The sequence below is a fragment of the Anolis sagrei genome, chromosome 6 (genome assembly GCF_037176765.1).
Source record: "Anolis sagrei isolate rAnoSag1 chromosome 6, rAnoSag1.mat, whole genome shotgun sequence".
NCBI classification, from domain to species: domain Eukaryota; kingdom Metazoa; phylum Chordata; class Lepidosauria; order Squamata; family Dactyloidae; genus Anolis; species Anolis sagrei.
In genome coordinates this window covers 39,791,554-39,805,201 of record NC_090026.1, presented here as the reverse complement: position 1 = coordinate 39,805,201, position 13,648 = coordinate 39,791,554, and the positions used below count along the sequence as shown (strand labels likewise).

Sequence of the window (13,648 nt, the reverse complement as noted above, 5' to 3'; positions counted from 1 at the left end):
AGAACCTTACAGTAACAGTAACTCTTGGTTACTGTTTTCTTCTTCTTTCGGGAATGCTTTATGTGTATCTTTCAGCATGGCAGGGAGTTGGATTAGGTAGCGTTTGTGATCCCTTCCATTTCCAGGATCCAATTATTCTTCTCATATATAGGGATGCTGATACTAGTGGCGTGCTGTTGTAGGATCACTGAGAAAATGTTAGTTGACATGCTGTCATAGCTCTGAAAAAGCTGGAGACATGACGCAGTCCCCTTGCTGAAGCTAAACAGTGCTCAGTGTGGATGTCAAATCACATAGGAACATCAAGCAAGCCACCTTTGAATTTTTATGATGGAGGAAAGGTGGTATAGACAGACACTCGGGGGAAAAGTTAAAATAAAAATGGTAAGTCACCTTAGTCTTAAAAATCACCCCAGATTTTCCAGGTCTCAAAATAGCTTACTAGTTATTAATGTACTAGTTTATGGTGCATTAGCCTGCACAAGAATGCAGGGAATTGGGCCCTCAACTAAAGGATTTCTCATCCCTGATTTTTGCAATCTCAATATATCTTCTATGTACAGGATATAGAATCGTCTTTAGAACAACCTGGTAAAAATGGGGGCATATTAATAAAGGTAAAGGTGTCTCCTTGACAATAAGTCTAATAATAATAATAATAATAATAATAATAATAATAATAATAATACTTTATTTATACCCCACTCCATCTCCCCCAAAAGGACTCGGGGCGGCTTACATGAGGCCACACCCATCAATACAATAAACACAATATTACACAAAAGCATAACACAATATAACAGAAAGCATAAGAACCAAAAAACATAAAATGCAAAACCAAAATAATAAGCGAGAAAGAAGTATAAAATCAGACATTAAACACACAGGAATTACACGGGCAAGGCCAAATTTAAGGATAAAAATTTAAAATTTTAAAACACTGGGAGATTGGGCAATGGAAATTATTGGGGAGGGAGGTCCGGATTGAGGAAGGAATTAATTACATGAACCTTGAAATAAAGTGCTTCTGAGGTCATTTGTGCAAAATTTGGTCAGGGGGTGTCCTACATTCAATCATTGAAGGCACATTGGAATAACCAGGTTTTCAGATTCCTCCTGAAGATTGCCAGTGTGGGGGCTTGCCTAATATCTCTGGGGAGTGAATTCCAGAGCTGGGGGGCCACCACAGAGAAGGCCCTTTCTCTCGTCCCCACAAGTCGCACTTGCGATGCAGGTGGGTAGTCGTGTCGGACTGGGGGTTGGTGCTCATTGCCATTTCTAAGATGAAGAGCTGGCATTGTCCATAGACACCTCCCAGGTCATGTGGCCAGCATGACTACATTAAGCGCCGTTACCTTCCTACCAAAGTGGTACTTATTGATCTACTCACATTTGTATTTTTTCAAACTGCTAGGTTGGCTGAAGCTGGGGCTAACAGCAGGAGCTCACTCTCGCTCCCCAGATTCGAACTGCCAACTTTTTGGTCAGCATGTTCAGCAGCTCAGCGGTTTAAACTGCTGCACCACCAGGGGTATATTACTATTTCCATAGGCCAGGAAATAGCATTCCTTACCATTTGATATGAGGTGCTCTCAGAGTTGCAGTCCCCAAAATGCCTGAAAGACTGCACAATTCCCATTCCTGTCATTGGGTATCCAGAAAGCTAGGTGCTGAATTTAAGGAAAGTGGATTGTCCTAAGGGTGGTCATTGAGTTGATGGCAGAGATGCAATTGAAAACGAGTATGGTTTCTGCACTTTAAAATTACGCACTCTTTATACTTTGAGAAAGCAAGTGTACTTTAGCAACCTGAGGGATGTTGCTGTGAAGAAGGGGCTGAAAGTTTGCTTTACTCATGCCACTTTTTCTCCTCTTTTACCCTGTAGGGTTTTTTCCGCCGGAGCATCCAGAAGAACATGGTGTATACCTGTCACCGCGACAAAAATTGCATCATCAACAAGGTGACACGAAACCGTTGTCAGTACTGCCGCCTGCAGAAGTGCTTTGAAGTTGGCATGTCCAAGGAATGTAAGTGGAGGGCAGAGGAGGAAAGGGGAAAGTGGGAAAAGGAAGTTGTTTTTTTTCCTTGCCAGCATCCTCTCACGGTAGAACAAAAATTCCCATGTGTACATTTGCACTTGCAAGGGCAAGTTTGTCTTAGACTGAATTTGGAAGACCTTGAAGATCACTGCCAGACTTTAGTCAGGTCACAACTTTTCTCTCCACTAAGAATAATAACATATTCCCATTTTTTTTAAAAAAAAAAATCAAGTCAGAATGGTGTAGAAAGTTTTTTGTGATATCAAGCAATGCTTCCTGAGCTAACGGATGTAGGGTGATCAGTTTTCTCCATTTCCCTAAATATGCCAGGGACCAAAACCATATTTGTACCCATTAGGTGAAACTGTTTCTTTCTGTCATGGAAGCTATCCATAGGCCAACAGCCAATAGTGCAGTGCCTGGCATTAGTTTAGGAACCACCACTTTGAGCATTTAATTGGCATTTAGTAATCCTAGAGCAATGGTTCTTAACCTTTTTTTGACCAGGGACCATTCTGACCAGGGACCACTCTCCAACATTAGTACCAAAAGAGTTACGAATCGGTTTTTGGTCACTGGATTGTTGTAGGTTTTTTGGGCTGTATGACCATGTTCTAGAAGCATTCTCTCCTGATGTTTCACCTGCATCTAGGGCAGGCATCCTCAGAGGTTATGAGGTCTGGTGAGGTTAATTACCTCTCAACAAAAGTTTGAGGTAATTACCTCTCATCTAATTACTTCTCAACAAAAGTTTGCCCAGGCGCAAACTTTTTTTGACCAGTGACCACTTTGACCAGGGGCCACTCTCCAACATTAGTACCAAAAGAGTTACGAATCAGTTTTTGGTCACTGGATTGTTGTAGGTTTTTTGGGCTGTATGACCATGTTCTAGAAGCATTCTCTCCTGATGTTTCACCTGCATCTAGGGCAGGTATCCTCAGAGGTTATGAGGTCTGGTGAGGTTAATTACCTCTCAACAAAAGTTTGAGGTAATTACCTCTCATCTAATTACTTCTCAACAAAAGTTTGCCCCAGGCGCAGTCAGGCCATTGTATGCTAATCAAGGTGGTCAGTTGAAACATTCACAGCTAGCTCTAGCAGAGAAGAGTCCTTTGTCTCACCCTGGTCATACCACAGATATATAAATCCTTTTGCCTAGTTCCAACAGACCTCACTACCTCTGAGGATGCTTGCCAAAGTGCAGGCGAAACGTCAGGAGAGAATGCCTCTAGACCATGGCCATACAGCCCGAAAAAACCTACAACAACCCTCTGGTGAGGTTGTCTATATTGTCCCAGTCCTAGGAATTCATCTTCCGGCTGATGTTGATATGGAGGTGCAACAATTCCTTGTCTGTGTTTGCGAGTTCTTGGGGATGGTGTGAATTCTCTCTCGTAAGACGTTGCATTCCAGGCGATCATAGATACAGTGAGCCTGTGGTGTTTTGAAAGTCCTTTTGGCTGCAAGAAATTGTGGGATAGTATCTGTGTGTCTGCAGCACAGAAGGAAAGCCAGAGAGCATGCTAGATGTGCTTTCCTGGTCCTTAGTTTTTCCAATTTCATGTAGAGATGTTCAATGTATTGTCAAAGGCTTTCATGGCCAGAATCACTGGATTGTTGTAGGTTTTTTGGGCTATTTGGTCATGTTCTAGAGCAGGGGTCCTTTTTCGGGCTATTTGGTCATGTTCTAGAGCAGGGGTCCTCAAACTAAGGCCCGGGGGCTGGATAAGGCCCACCAAGGTCATTTACCTGGTCCTCATTCAGGGTCAACCTAAGTCTGAAATGACTTGAAAGCATTCAACAACAACAATCCTATCTCATCAACCAAAAGCAGGACCACATTTCCCATTGAAATACTAAATACTAACAAATATAATACTATATTTGTTCTTCATTTTAATTATTGTATTGTTTTTAAGTGTTTTTCACACTATAAATAAGATATGTGCAGTGTGCATAGCAATTCATTCATATATTTTTTTCAAATTATAATCCGGCCCTCCAACAGTTTGAGGGACTGTGACCTGGCCCTCTGTTTAAAAAGTTTGAGGACCCCTGTTCTAGAGGCATTCTCTCCTGACGTTTTTGGTCAACTTTAAATTCGGTTTGGTTATTTTGGGTGCTGATTCAGAAAATTGCATTGGATAGACATCATAAGCTCTAGTTTCTGATACAGAACATATGCCCTCCAGTAGTCATCATCTGTGTGCCCACAAAAAACTATATTTAATCATCTAGAGATGATGTGTTAGTAGTAATCTTTCGTGGGTAGTCAGCCTCTCCTCTCCCAACATCCCCATTGCCTTGGCGCTATAAGAGAGTTTTACGAGATCATTCACTCTCATTGTTGCGTGGTTTGCGACAATGGTGTAGTAATGGTGAGACCACGAACAATATTTTTGTTCTTGCAGACCACTGGTGGTCCATAGACCACAGTTTGGGACCCGCTGTTCTAGAAAGACTTTGAGAATAAGAAGAAGCCTGAGAGACAGAGATGGTGATAATATTGTGGATTAGGAAATATAATCAAGTGGGAACTGTTTATTTATTTCCTCCCATTATTGGGAGTTGTAGATAACTTTCTTGAAAGAGATGAGAGATCAGGACAGATGAGAGAGGTGTTGTTCCTTTCTGAACCTGCAGCCTTGTTTGCAAAGGGTTCTAGTATTTAACAAACGGGCCATCTTTCCCCAATCTGGTGCCTTTCAGACATGATAGACTACAAATCTAATCATTCCCAGACAGCAGAGCTTGATGGAGGCTGGATTACAAATGGCTCCCCAGGCAGTTGCATGCGAGGCTCCTTTCACCCCCTGCGATATGTTGTTCTCAGCTTCCATTTGTGAAAGAAAATGGATTTCGGGGATGAGGCAAGAAAAAATCCAAAATGTCCAGTGAATGTATGTTTATTTACATATTTCAGGGAAAAGGGTAGTTTCCTTTCCTGCTCATTCCTGGAAGGGGAGTGCACCCAATGGAGTTGCAGACCTATTCTCCCAAACAGTATCCCTATCTACCCAACTCCTGCAAAAATGTTATCAGATGTCATTGATAATACACAGATTTTTTTAATGCCCCCCCCCCCTTGAGGTGCCATTTGGGGCTCCCCCATCACTTTGTTCTAATTTTGTGGGTGTTTCCCCGGCAACCAGTGATTGATGATGTCAGAGACAAATGACGCAGACATGGCCCTCCTGGCATCTGCAGTGCTTAGTTGTCAAGGCTCCCGACTGTAACGGGGTGGGGAGGGAGGGAACCCCACTTTGCCATGACAACTCCAAGGGTTAGATTAATAAAACATTGGGGGGGGGGGGAGCAGATTGATTCAGTGGAAAATGAAGGTGCAAATGGGTGGAGAACCAGTGGTCGATCGGGGACCTCCAAGTCTCTGCCCTTGTTTTCTTTTCCTCCAAAGCTGAGGTGCAGGCATAAGAGGTTTACATATAGGTAGCAAGAGCGGTGCTTCTTTGGACTACTCCCCACACAATTTTGTTTTACCCACTTGTGCTAATATTTTCCTGAATTAGATATTGTCAACAATATATGTAAATGCGGTTGATTCAGTGAGTCCGCTTTAGTTCTTATACACAGTATAAATATGTGAGGGGAAGTCATAGGGAGGAGAGAGCAAGCTTGTTTTCTACTGACCTGGAGAGTAAGACATGGAACAATGGCTTCAAACTACAGTAGAGGAGATTCCACCTGAACATTAGGAAGAACTTCCTAACTGTGAGAGCTGTTCAGCAGTGGAACTCTCCACCCTGGAGTGTGGTGGGGGTGCCTTCTTTGGAGGCTTTTCAACAGAGGCTAGATGGTTATCTGTTGGGGGTGCTTTGAATGAGATTTTCCTGCTTCTTAGCAGGTGGTTGGACTGAATGGCTCATGTGATCTCTTCCAGCTCAATGATTCTATGATTCTAGTAGGGTTTTGGTCATAGACTTGGGGATTTCTGAAGAACTGAAGTATATCACTTTATTGTATCCCATATTTTCTCTAAAACTGGTACTTAGTCTCCTGGAGTCCATCAGCTCTATACTACTACTACTACTACTACTACTACGACTACTACTACTACTAATAATAATAATAATAGAATGGTTGTTTTGGGGTAGAAAATTGACTCCCCACAACAGAGATCTCAACATAGGGTGACACTTATTGAGTCAAGGTGTGTGTATTTAGAAATCAAATATGTAATATGCGAAAGAATCTTTGAGATTGAGAGAAAGAAGCTGGTAGCAGAAACTTTTATAGACTCTGTCTACATCAAATAATAATAATAATAATAATAATAATAATAATAATAATAATAATAATAATAATAATAATAGAGGCAAAGGCTCTGGCATAAACCAGTACAGGTAGTCCCAGCGGTCATCGGGAAACACTGGGTGCCGTGCCAAAAGATCTCAGTTGGCATTTGGAAACAATAAACATTGACAAAATCACAATCTGTCAACTACAAAAGCCCACCTTTCTTGTGATTTTGTGATACGAAATCCAGCATATAGATGTCGTTTGCTGTGACATACTGTGTTTCTGTGTCAGTAAAATAATAGAGGCACAACTCTGTGGCCCAAATGATTCATTGGAACTTATATCACAAGTACCATCTGCCAGCAAAGGTAGTGGAAATGAACATGCAAAAATACTGTGGGACTTTCGAATCCAGACTGACAAAAGTTTTGGAACACAATACACCAGATATCATGACTGTGGAAAAGAAAAAAGCTTTGATTATTGATGTCACCATACCAGGTGACAGCCAAATCAATGAAAAACAACAGGAAAAACTTAGCCATTATCAGGACCTCAAAATCGAACTGCAAAGGCTCTGGCATAAACCAGTACAGGTTGTCCTAGTGATAATCGGCACACTGGGTGCCATGCCAAAAGATCTCAGCTGGCATTTGGAAACAATAAACATTGACAAAATCACGATCTGTCAATTGCAAAAGGCCTCCTTACTTGGATCTGTACACATAGTCCTAGATGCTTGGGAAGTGTTTGACTTGTGATTTTGTGATACAAAATCCAGCATATAGATCTTGTTTGCTGTGGCATACTGTGTATTTGGGTCAGAATAATAATAATAATAATAATAATAATAATAATAATAATGTTATTTCAAATAATAATAGCAATTTATTTGTATACCACCCTATCTCCCCAAAGAGACGGTTTCTAACATATAGGCAAACATTTAATTGCCAGAAAGAAACATTACAAACAATTACAACAAAATACACACATTCAACAATATAACACCACCTAATTCAACTTAATAAACAAAATAACATAATAACATTGCAACAAATTCTACTAAAACATACTAAAGATAAAAACATTAAAAACCCATTTCATTATAGCTCCATCAACTAGAGATTCAGCAAAACCAATGGCCAGGGTACGGCTGGTAGTGGCCAGTTATAAAGGGCTGGACATGGGCTAGTTCAAACAGCAAGTCAAAGGCCAGGGAAGTGGATAAAGTGCAGGACAGAGTGCTATCTGGCTAACTGGGAACTTAGCTTGGGGACTTTTTTTTTATTGTGTCAGGAGCAACCAGACAGTTGTATTACATTTTTAACAAACAAACAGACAGACAGACAGACAGACAGACAAAACACAAAGTTTGCAAGCTTGGTAGTTGATTAAATGTCCTTTGACCAGCATCTGGCCACTTGGGAGTGCCTCTGGTGTTGCTGCAAGAAGGTCCTCCATTGTGCATGTGGCAGGGCTCAGGTTGCATTGTAGCAGGTGGTCAGTGGTTTGCTCTTCTCCACACTCGCATGTCGTGGATTCCACTTTGTAGCCCTATTTCTTAAGACTGGCTCTGCATCTCATGGTGCCAGAACACAATCTGTTCAGCGCCTTCTAAGTCGCCCAGTTTTCTGTGTGCCCAGGGGGGAGTCTCTCATTTGGTATCAGCCATTGATTGAGGTTATGGTTTTGAGCCTGCCACTTTTGGACTCGCTTGCTGGGGTGTTCCAGCGAGTGTCTCTGTAGATCATTGTGGAAAACTTGTTGGAACATCCAAGTTTTCAAATCCCTGCGAAAGAGGACAGTGTGGGGGCCTGCCTAATCTCCTTGGGGAAGAAGTTCCAAAGTCAGAGGGCCACCACTGGGAAGGCCCTCTTCCTTGTCGTCACCAACCGTGCTTGTGACGGTAGTGACAGTAAGAGGAGGGCCTCCCCGGTGGATCTTAGAGCACATGCCAGTTCATAGTGGGAGACGTGACCACGAAGATAGCCAGGGCCCAAATGCAGATTGTACATCATCATATTATAGTACTTGTTTGATGGGAAGTAAGGAACCCATGCAAAGGGGAGGCAATCATCGTCGCAAAGGGTTGCTTTGTGAGTGTGCCAATAGATGAAATTCAAGCAAACTCAACTGAAATGTTATTTGGTGCAAGGAGATATTGAAGCATGTGAACCAGATTTTTGAGTCTGGTGTTAAGATGCAACCCTGTGCCCGCAACTCTTTTTCATTCACAACTTCATCCATTTCTCTTGGTGTCTTTTGCTTCTCCTGATGCCAGCTGCTTTTTCTCTCCCCCACCCTTGGTTCTTCTGTGTGATGATGGATGCCGTTTCCCCCCCTCCTTAACTGCCTGTCTGGACTGCGCTTTATTGAATTTGCCAAGCAGACATGACTGATTTCCAAATTATCCCCCTCCCCTCCGCCCCCACCTCCTCCCTCAGGCATGGCGGTGAAATGTACCAGCCCACCATGAGCAAGAAGCGCATCTGGCATTGCCGATGGCTTGCATTTATGTACTTATTGTAAAGTCGAGGAGGGGGGGGGGAGTCATAGAGGAAAAAGAACTTTAAAAAAACCAGGCTGAAAAGACAGTCATCCCACATCTTCCAGGATGCCATCATACAGTTTCTGTGCAAGACACACCCAAATCTGAGACACAAACACAAGGGTTTGTGCTGCCTCAGTGAATCCTACATGCATCGAGGAAGTGCCATAGATCTGATCCATGTGCCTGTGTCTTCTTGCAGCCTGTGGGTCTTCATACTGTAATTTGTGTCAGCTTTGTCCTCTGTAGGTTAATTAAGTACACTCCAATTAGTTCATGCAGCCATTCGGATCTCATCTCTCTCTTTGAATATTCTAGCCTATTCCATTTGTGAGGATTCTGGCAGGTTAAAAAAATACAACCAAGATGCACCTCAATGAATTGATAATGACATTTATATCAACCAAGAAGTATCAAGACCCTTTTCTTTTTTCTTGATGTTATTGTGTACCTTCAAGTCATTCCCAACATATGACAACACTAAGAACAACCTATGAGTGGTTCTTATGGGGTTGAGAATGTGTGACTCACCCAAGGCCACATAGTGGGTATCCATGATCTAGTGGAGAATCAAACACTGGTCTCCAGAGGTGTTGTCCAGTACTTAAACCACTATTCTCTCTAGCTTATTTTATTTATTTATTTAAAACATTTATATTCCGCCCTTCCCACCTTGCAGGGGACTCAGGGCAGAGCACAACATATATACGGCAAACATCAATGCCAAGACATCAAACCATAAATATATACAAACATTAAAATCACTTATATTCACATTAAAAGTTTCTTTTAAACCATCTCAGGACACCATTTTGCCTCATTGCACTGCCCCAAAGGCTTGGTCCCACAGCCAGGTCTTCACCATCCTTTTGAAGGACAGGAGGGATAGAGTGATAGACCTAAGAGAGGCCTACCTTCAGGTTCTGATAGATAGATAAATGATAGAGTGATAGACCTAGGAGTTGAAGGCCAAAACATCTGGGCACCCACAGGTTGAGAACTACTGCAATAGATAGATAGATGGTGGTCCTTCAAGGTCTGTGACCCATGTATTTTCCCTCCAGATATTCCTCCTTCATATTGAGACGTCCATAAGAAGCTGTGGCTTCATCCCCCAACTTAGAATCATAGAGTCAGAAGAGACCTTGTGGGCTATCCAGTCCAAATCCCTGCCCTGGGAGTCAATTTTCTATCCCACAATCACTCTATTATTATTATTATTATTATTAGTAGTAGTAGTAGTAGTAGTAGTAGTAGTAGTGGAGTCCCCGGTGGTGCAGTGGGTTAAAGCACTGAGCTGCTGAGCTTGTTGACTGAAAGGTTTGATTCCGGGGAGCGGCGTGAGCTTCCGCTGTCAGCCCTAGCTTCTGCCAACCTAGCAGTTCGAAAACATGCAAATGTGAGATCAATAGGTACTGCTCCGGCAGGAAGGTAATGGCACTCCATGCAGTCATGCCGGCCACGTGACCTTGCAGATGTCTATGGACAATGCTGGCTCTTCGGCTTAGAAATGGAAATGAGCACCACACCCCAGAGTCAGACATGACTGGACTTAATGTCAGGGGACAACCTTTACCTTTTTACCCAGTAGTAAGTAGTAAGTAGTAGTAGTAGTAGTAGTATAGGGCTGATGGACTCCAGGAGACTAAGTACCATATTTTCTAGAAAAAATATGGGATACAATAAAGTGATAGACTTCAGTTCTTCAGAAATCCCAAAGTCTATGACCGAAACCCTACTAGAATCATAGAATCATAGAGTTGGAAGACACCTCATGGGCCATCCAGTCCAACCTCCTGCCTAGAAGCAGGAAAATCGCATTCAATGCACCCCTGATGGATGGCCATCCAGCCTCTGTTGAAAAGCCTCCAAAGGAGCTTCCACTACACTCTAGGGCAGAGAGTTCCACTCCTGAACAGCTCTCACAGTCAGGAAGTTCTTCTTAATGTTCAGGTGGTATCTCTTTTCCTGTAATTTGAAGCCATTGATCCACGTCCTATTCTCTAGGGCAGCAGAAAACAAACTTGCTCCTTCCTCCCTATGACTTCCCCTAACATATTTATACATGGCCCTCATCATGTCCCCTCTCAACCTTCTCTTCTTCAGGCTAAACATGCCCAGTTCTTTAAGCCATTCCTCATAGGGCTTGTTCTCCTGACCACCGTATGTATGGCCGCTGATTTCCAAGGCCTTCTGGGAGGTCAAGCCAACACTGGATCTGGCTTTGTCAGATGTTTCCCTCTTGATACTTCCGAGCTGGTTAAAGCTTCGTTGTGCTTAATGTGACATTTCTCATTATTCTTCAGGTGCTGTTTTTTGGCAGTAAGGAATGAGTGTAGAAGTGCTAACACAAACAAAGTCAGTTGGGGAAATCCCAATAATTCTGAAATATTTGAAGGAACAAAGAGCTTCACTTAGCTGAATAAACAAGTGACATTTATCTTATGTCTTCTGTTTCCTCAGCTGCAGCTCACAATGGTCCAAAATAGACAAGGATATGGATGTGCATGTACCCATGCATGCGGAGGGACACACACATGCACACACACACTCCTCATTAGATCTGTTTGTATTTTCTTCATTTCTCCTGGGGCAGTAAAAGTGTTGTAGAGCATCGGATGTTACCACCATTAAGTAATTTGGTAGATTTCTTGTATTTTGAATCTGAGTAATTGTAATGAGTAGGATTGGAAAGAAATCTGATTGAGTGTGAAATATCTTCTGTAGCATCTTATTAGGCTCACTGACATGAGACTTCTGGAATCATTTGTTTTCTGGGCATGCTTCTGGATTAGGTTTACTTTCCACTGTATTTTGAATTGGAAAAACCGCTCTCTCATGGGAGCAAAAATCAGAACTTGGAAAAGTAATTTTTTGGATAACTATTCCCAAAGTTCTCCAGCCAACATGGCCAGTGGCTGGGGGTTCAGGCAGTTATAGTCCCAAAAGCGACTTTTCTATATTTCGTTAGTCAAAATAGTATGAACACTTTTGAAGTTGCATTTAATGGCATTTTTTAAATCTATTCTAACATAACTATCGCAAACACGGTTGATGAGGACGAGAGACAGGGCCTTCTCAACAGTGGCCCCCCGCCTATGGAACGCCCTCCCTAGAGATATCAGATTGGCCACCTCCCACTTGTCTTTTAGAAGGAAAATCAAGATCTGGTTAAGGGACCAAGCGTTTGATTAGTGAGCAGCAAGTGGAAGAAGATTACATAACTTATGGCAATGTATTGACCCGGATTGGTTTTTGGATTCCAATTTTAATGGATGTGTCTTAATTAATTGTTTTTTAATTGCTGTTTTAATTTGTAATATTTTGATTGCACTGTGGTTGTTTTTATGATGTTAGTATAAGTGGACAGCTGTGGATAAGTGGTTTCATTTGCAAGCCTGGTCTTAACACAGGCCTTTGATTGTTGGAACTCCACAACTGAGGCAAATGTGATATACTGTAAAGTGAATACCACCCCAAAAGAGAGTTGTACCATATATACTCAAGTATAAGCTGACCTGAATATAAGCCAAGGCACCTAATTTACAAAAACCTGGGAAAATGTATTGACTTGTGTATAAGTCAATGGTGGGAAATGCAGGAGCTACTGGTAAATTTCAAAATAAAAATAAATACCAATAAAATTACATTAATTGAGGCATCAGTAGGTTAAATGTTTTTGAATATTTACATAAAACTGTAATTTAAGATAAAACTGTCAAACTCTGATTAAACCATTATTCTAACCTTCTTCGATGTAAATGTGCTTCCATATCTTTCCAATAATAATAGAGTAAACTAATAAATGTAATAAAAATGATAATAATAGAGTGAAATAATGGAAATGTAATAATGACACTAATAAATAGAGTACGATAATAAATGTAATAATAGAGTGAAATAATAAATATAACACTAATACATAGAGTAAGATAATAAATGTAATAATAGAGTGAAATAATAAATATAATAATAACACTAATAAATAGAGTAAAATAATAAATGTAATAATAACACTAATAAATAGAGTAAGATAATAAATGCAATAACAATAGAGTGAAATAATAATTAATGTAATAATAATAGAGTAAAATAATTATTAATAACAACAATAACAACAGACTTTGAGTTGAATATAAGATGAGGAGAGCTTTTTCTGCCTAAAAAAAGGGCACATTTTTCAAAACTTCAATTTTTGTTTACATGATTATTTTAATTTTTCAACAAAAAATGTGAACTGTTGCGGTTTCAACAGTTCACATTTTGTGCGCTTGCTTTGTGCTTGCCAAGTTCATTCATCAGATGTATTATATTTACTAACCTTATCATACTTAATGCCCCCCCCCCTTCCTGGTAGCACAGTGGGTTAAACCGCTGAACTGCTGAACTTGCTGATCCAAAGATTGGCGGTTCGAATCTGGGGAGCAGGTGAGCTCCTGCCGTAAGGCCCAGCTTCTGCCACCTAGCTGTTTTAAAACATGCAAATGCGAATAGATCAATAAGTACCACTTCTGCGGGAGCGTAACGGCGCTCCATGCAGTCATGCCGACCACATGACCTTGGATGTATCTACGGACAATGCCAGCTCCTCAGCTTAGAAATGGCGATGAACACCAGCCCCCTGAGTCAGACATGACTAGACTTAATGTCAAGGGAAACCTTTACCTTTTTATCATACTTAACTTTAAAATGTGAATTTAAATTTCTCAGTCATCCGTTGATACAAAATGCTTCGGAAAATTATCTTTTCATTGGACTGCCTATTATTACTTCTTAAATAAATTCTGTACAATTTTGCTGC

The 13,648-nt window shown here is 41.2% G+C and overlaps 1 protein-coding gene across 5 annotated transcripts in view; it reads left to right on the top strand.

Moving 5' to 3' along the window:
• RARA (retinoic acid receptor alpha) overlaps positions 1-13,648 on the top strand; it is a 362,996-nt gene that overhangs the window by 328,727 nt on the left and 20,621 nt on the right. For all 5 annotated transcript variants that reach the window (XM_060781034.2, XM_060781033.2, XM_060781031.2 and 2 more), the window contains one exon: positions 1,886-2,027. In XM_060781034.2, coding sequence (XP_060637017.1) covers positions 1,886-2,027 — 142 coding nt within the window. The remainder of the gene's footprint in view (positions 1-1,885; positions 2,028-13,648) is intronic.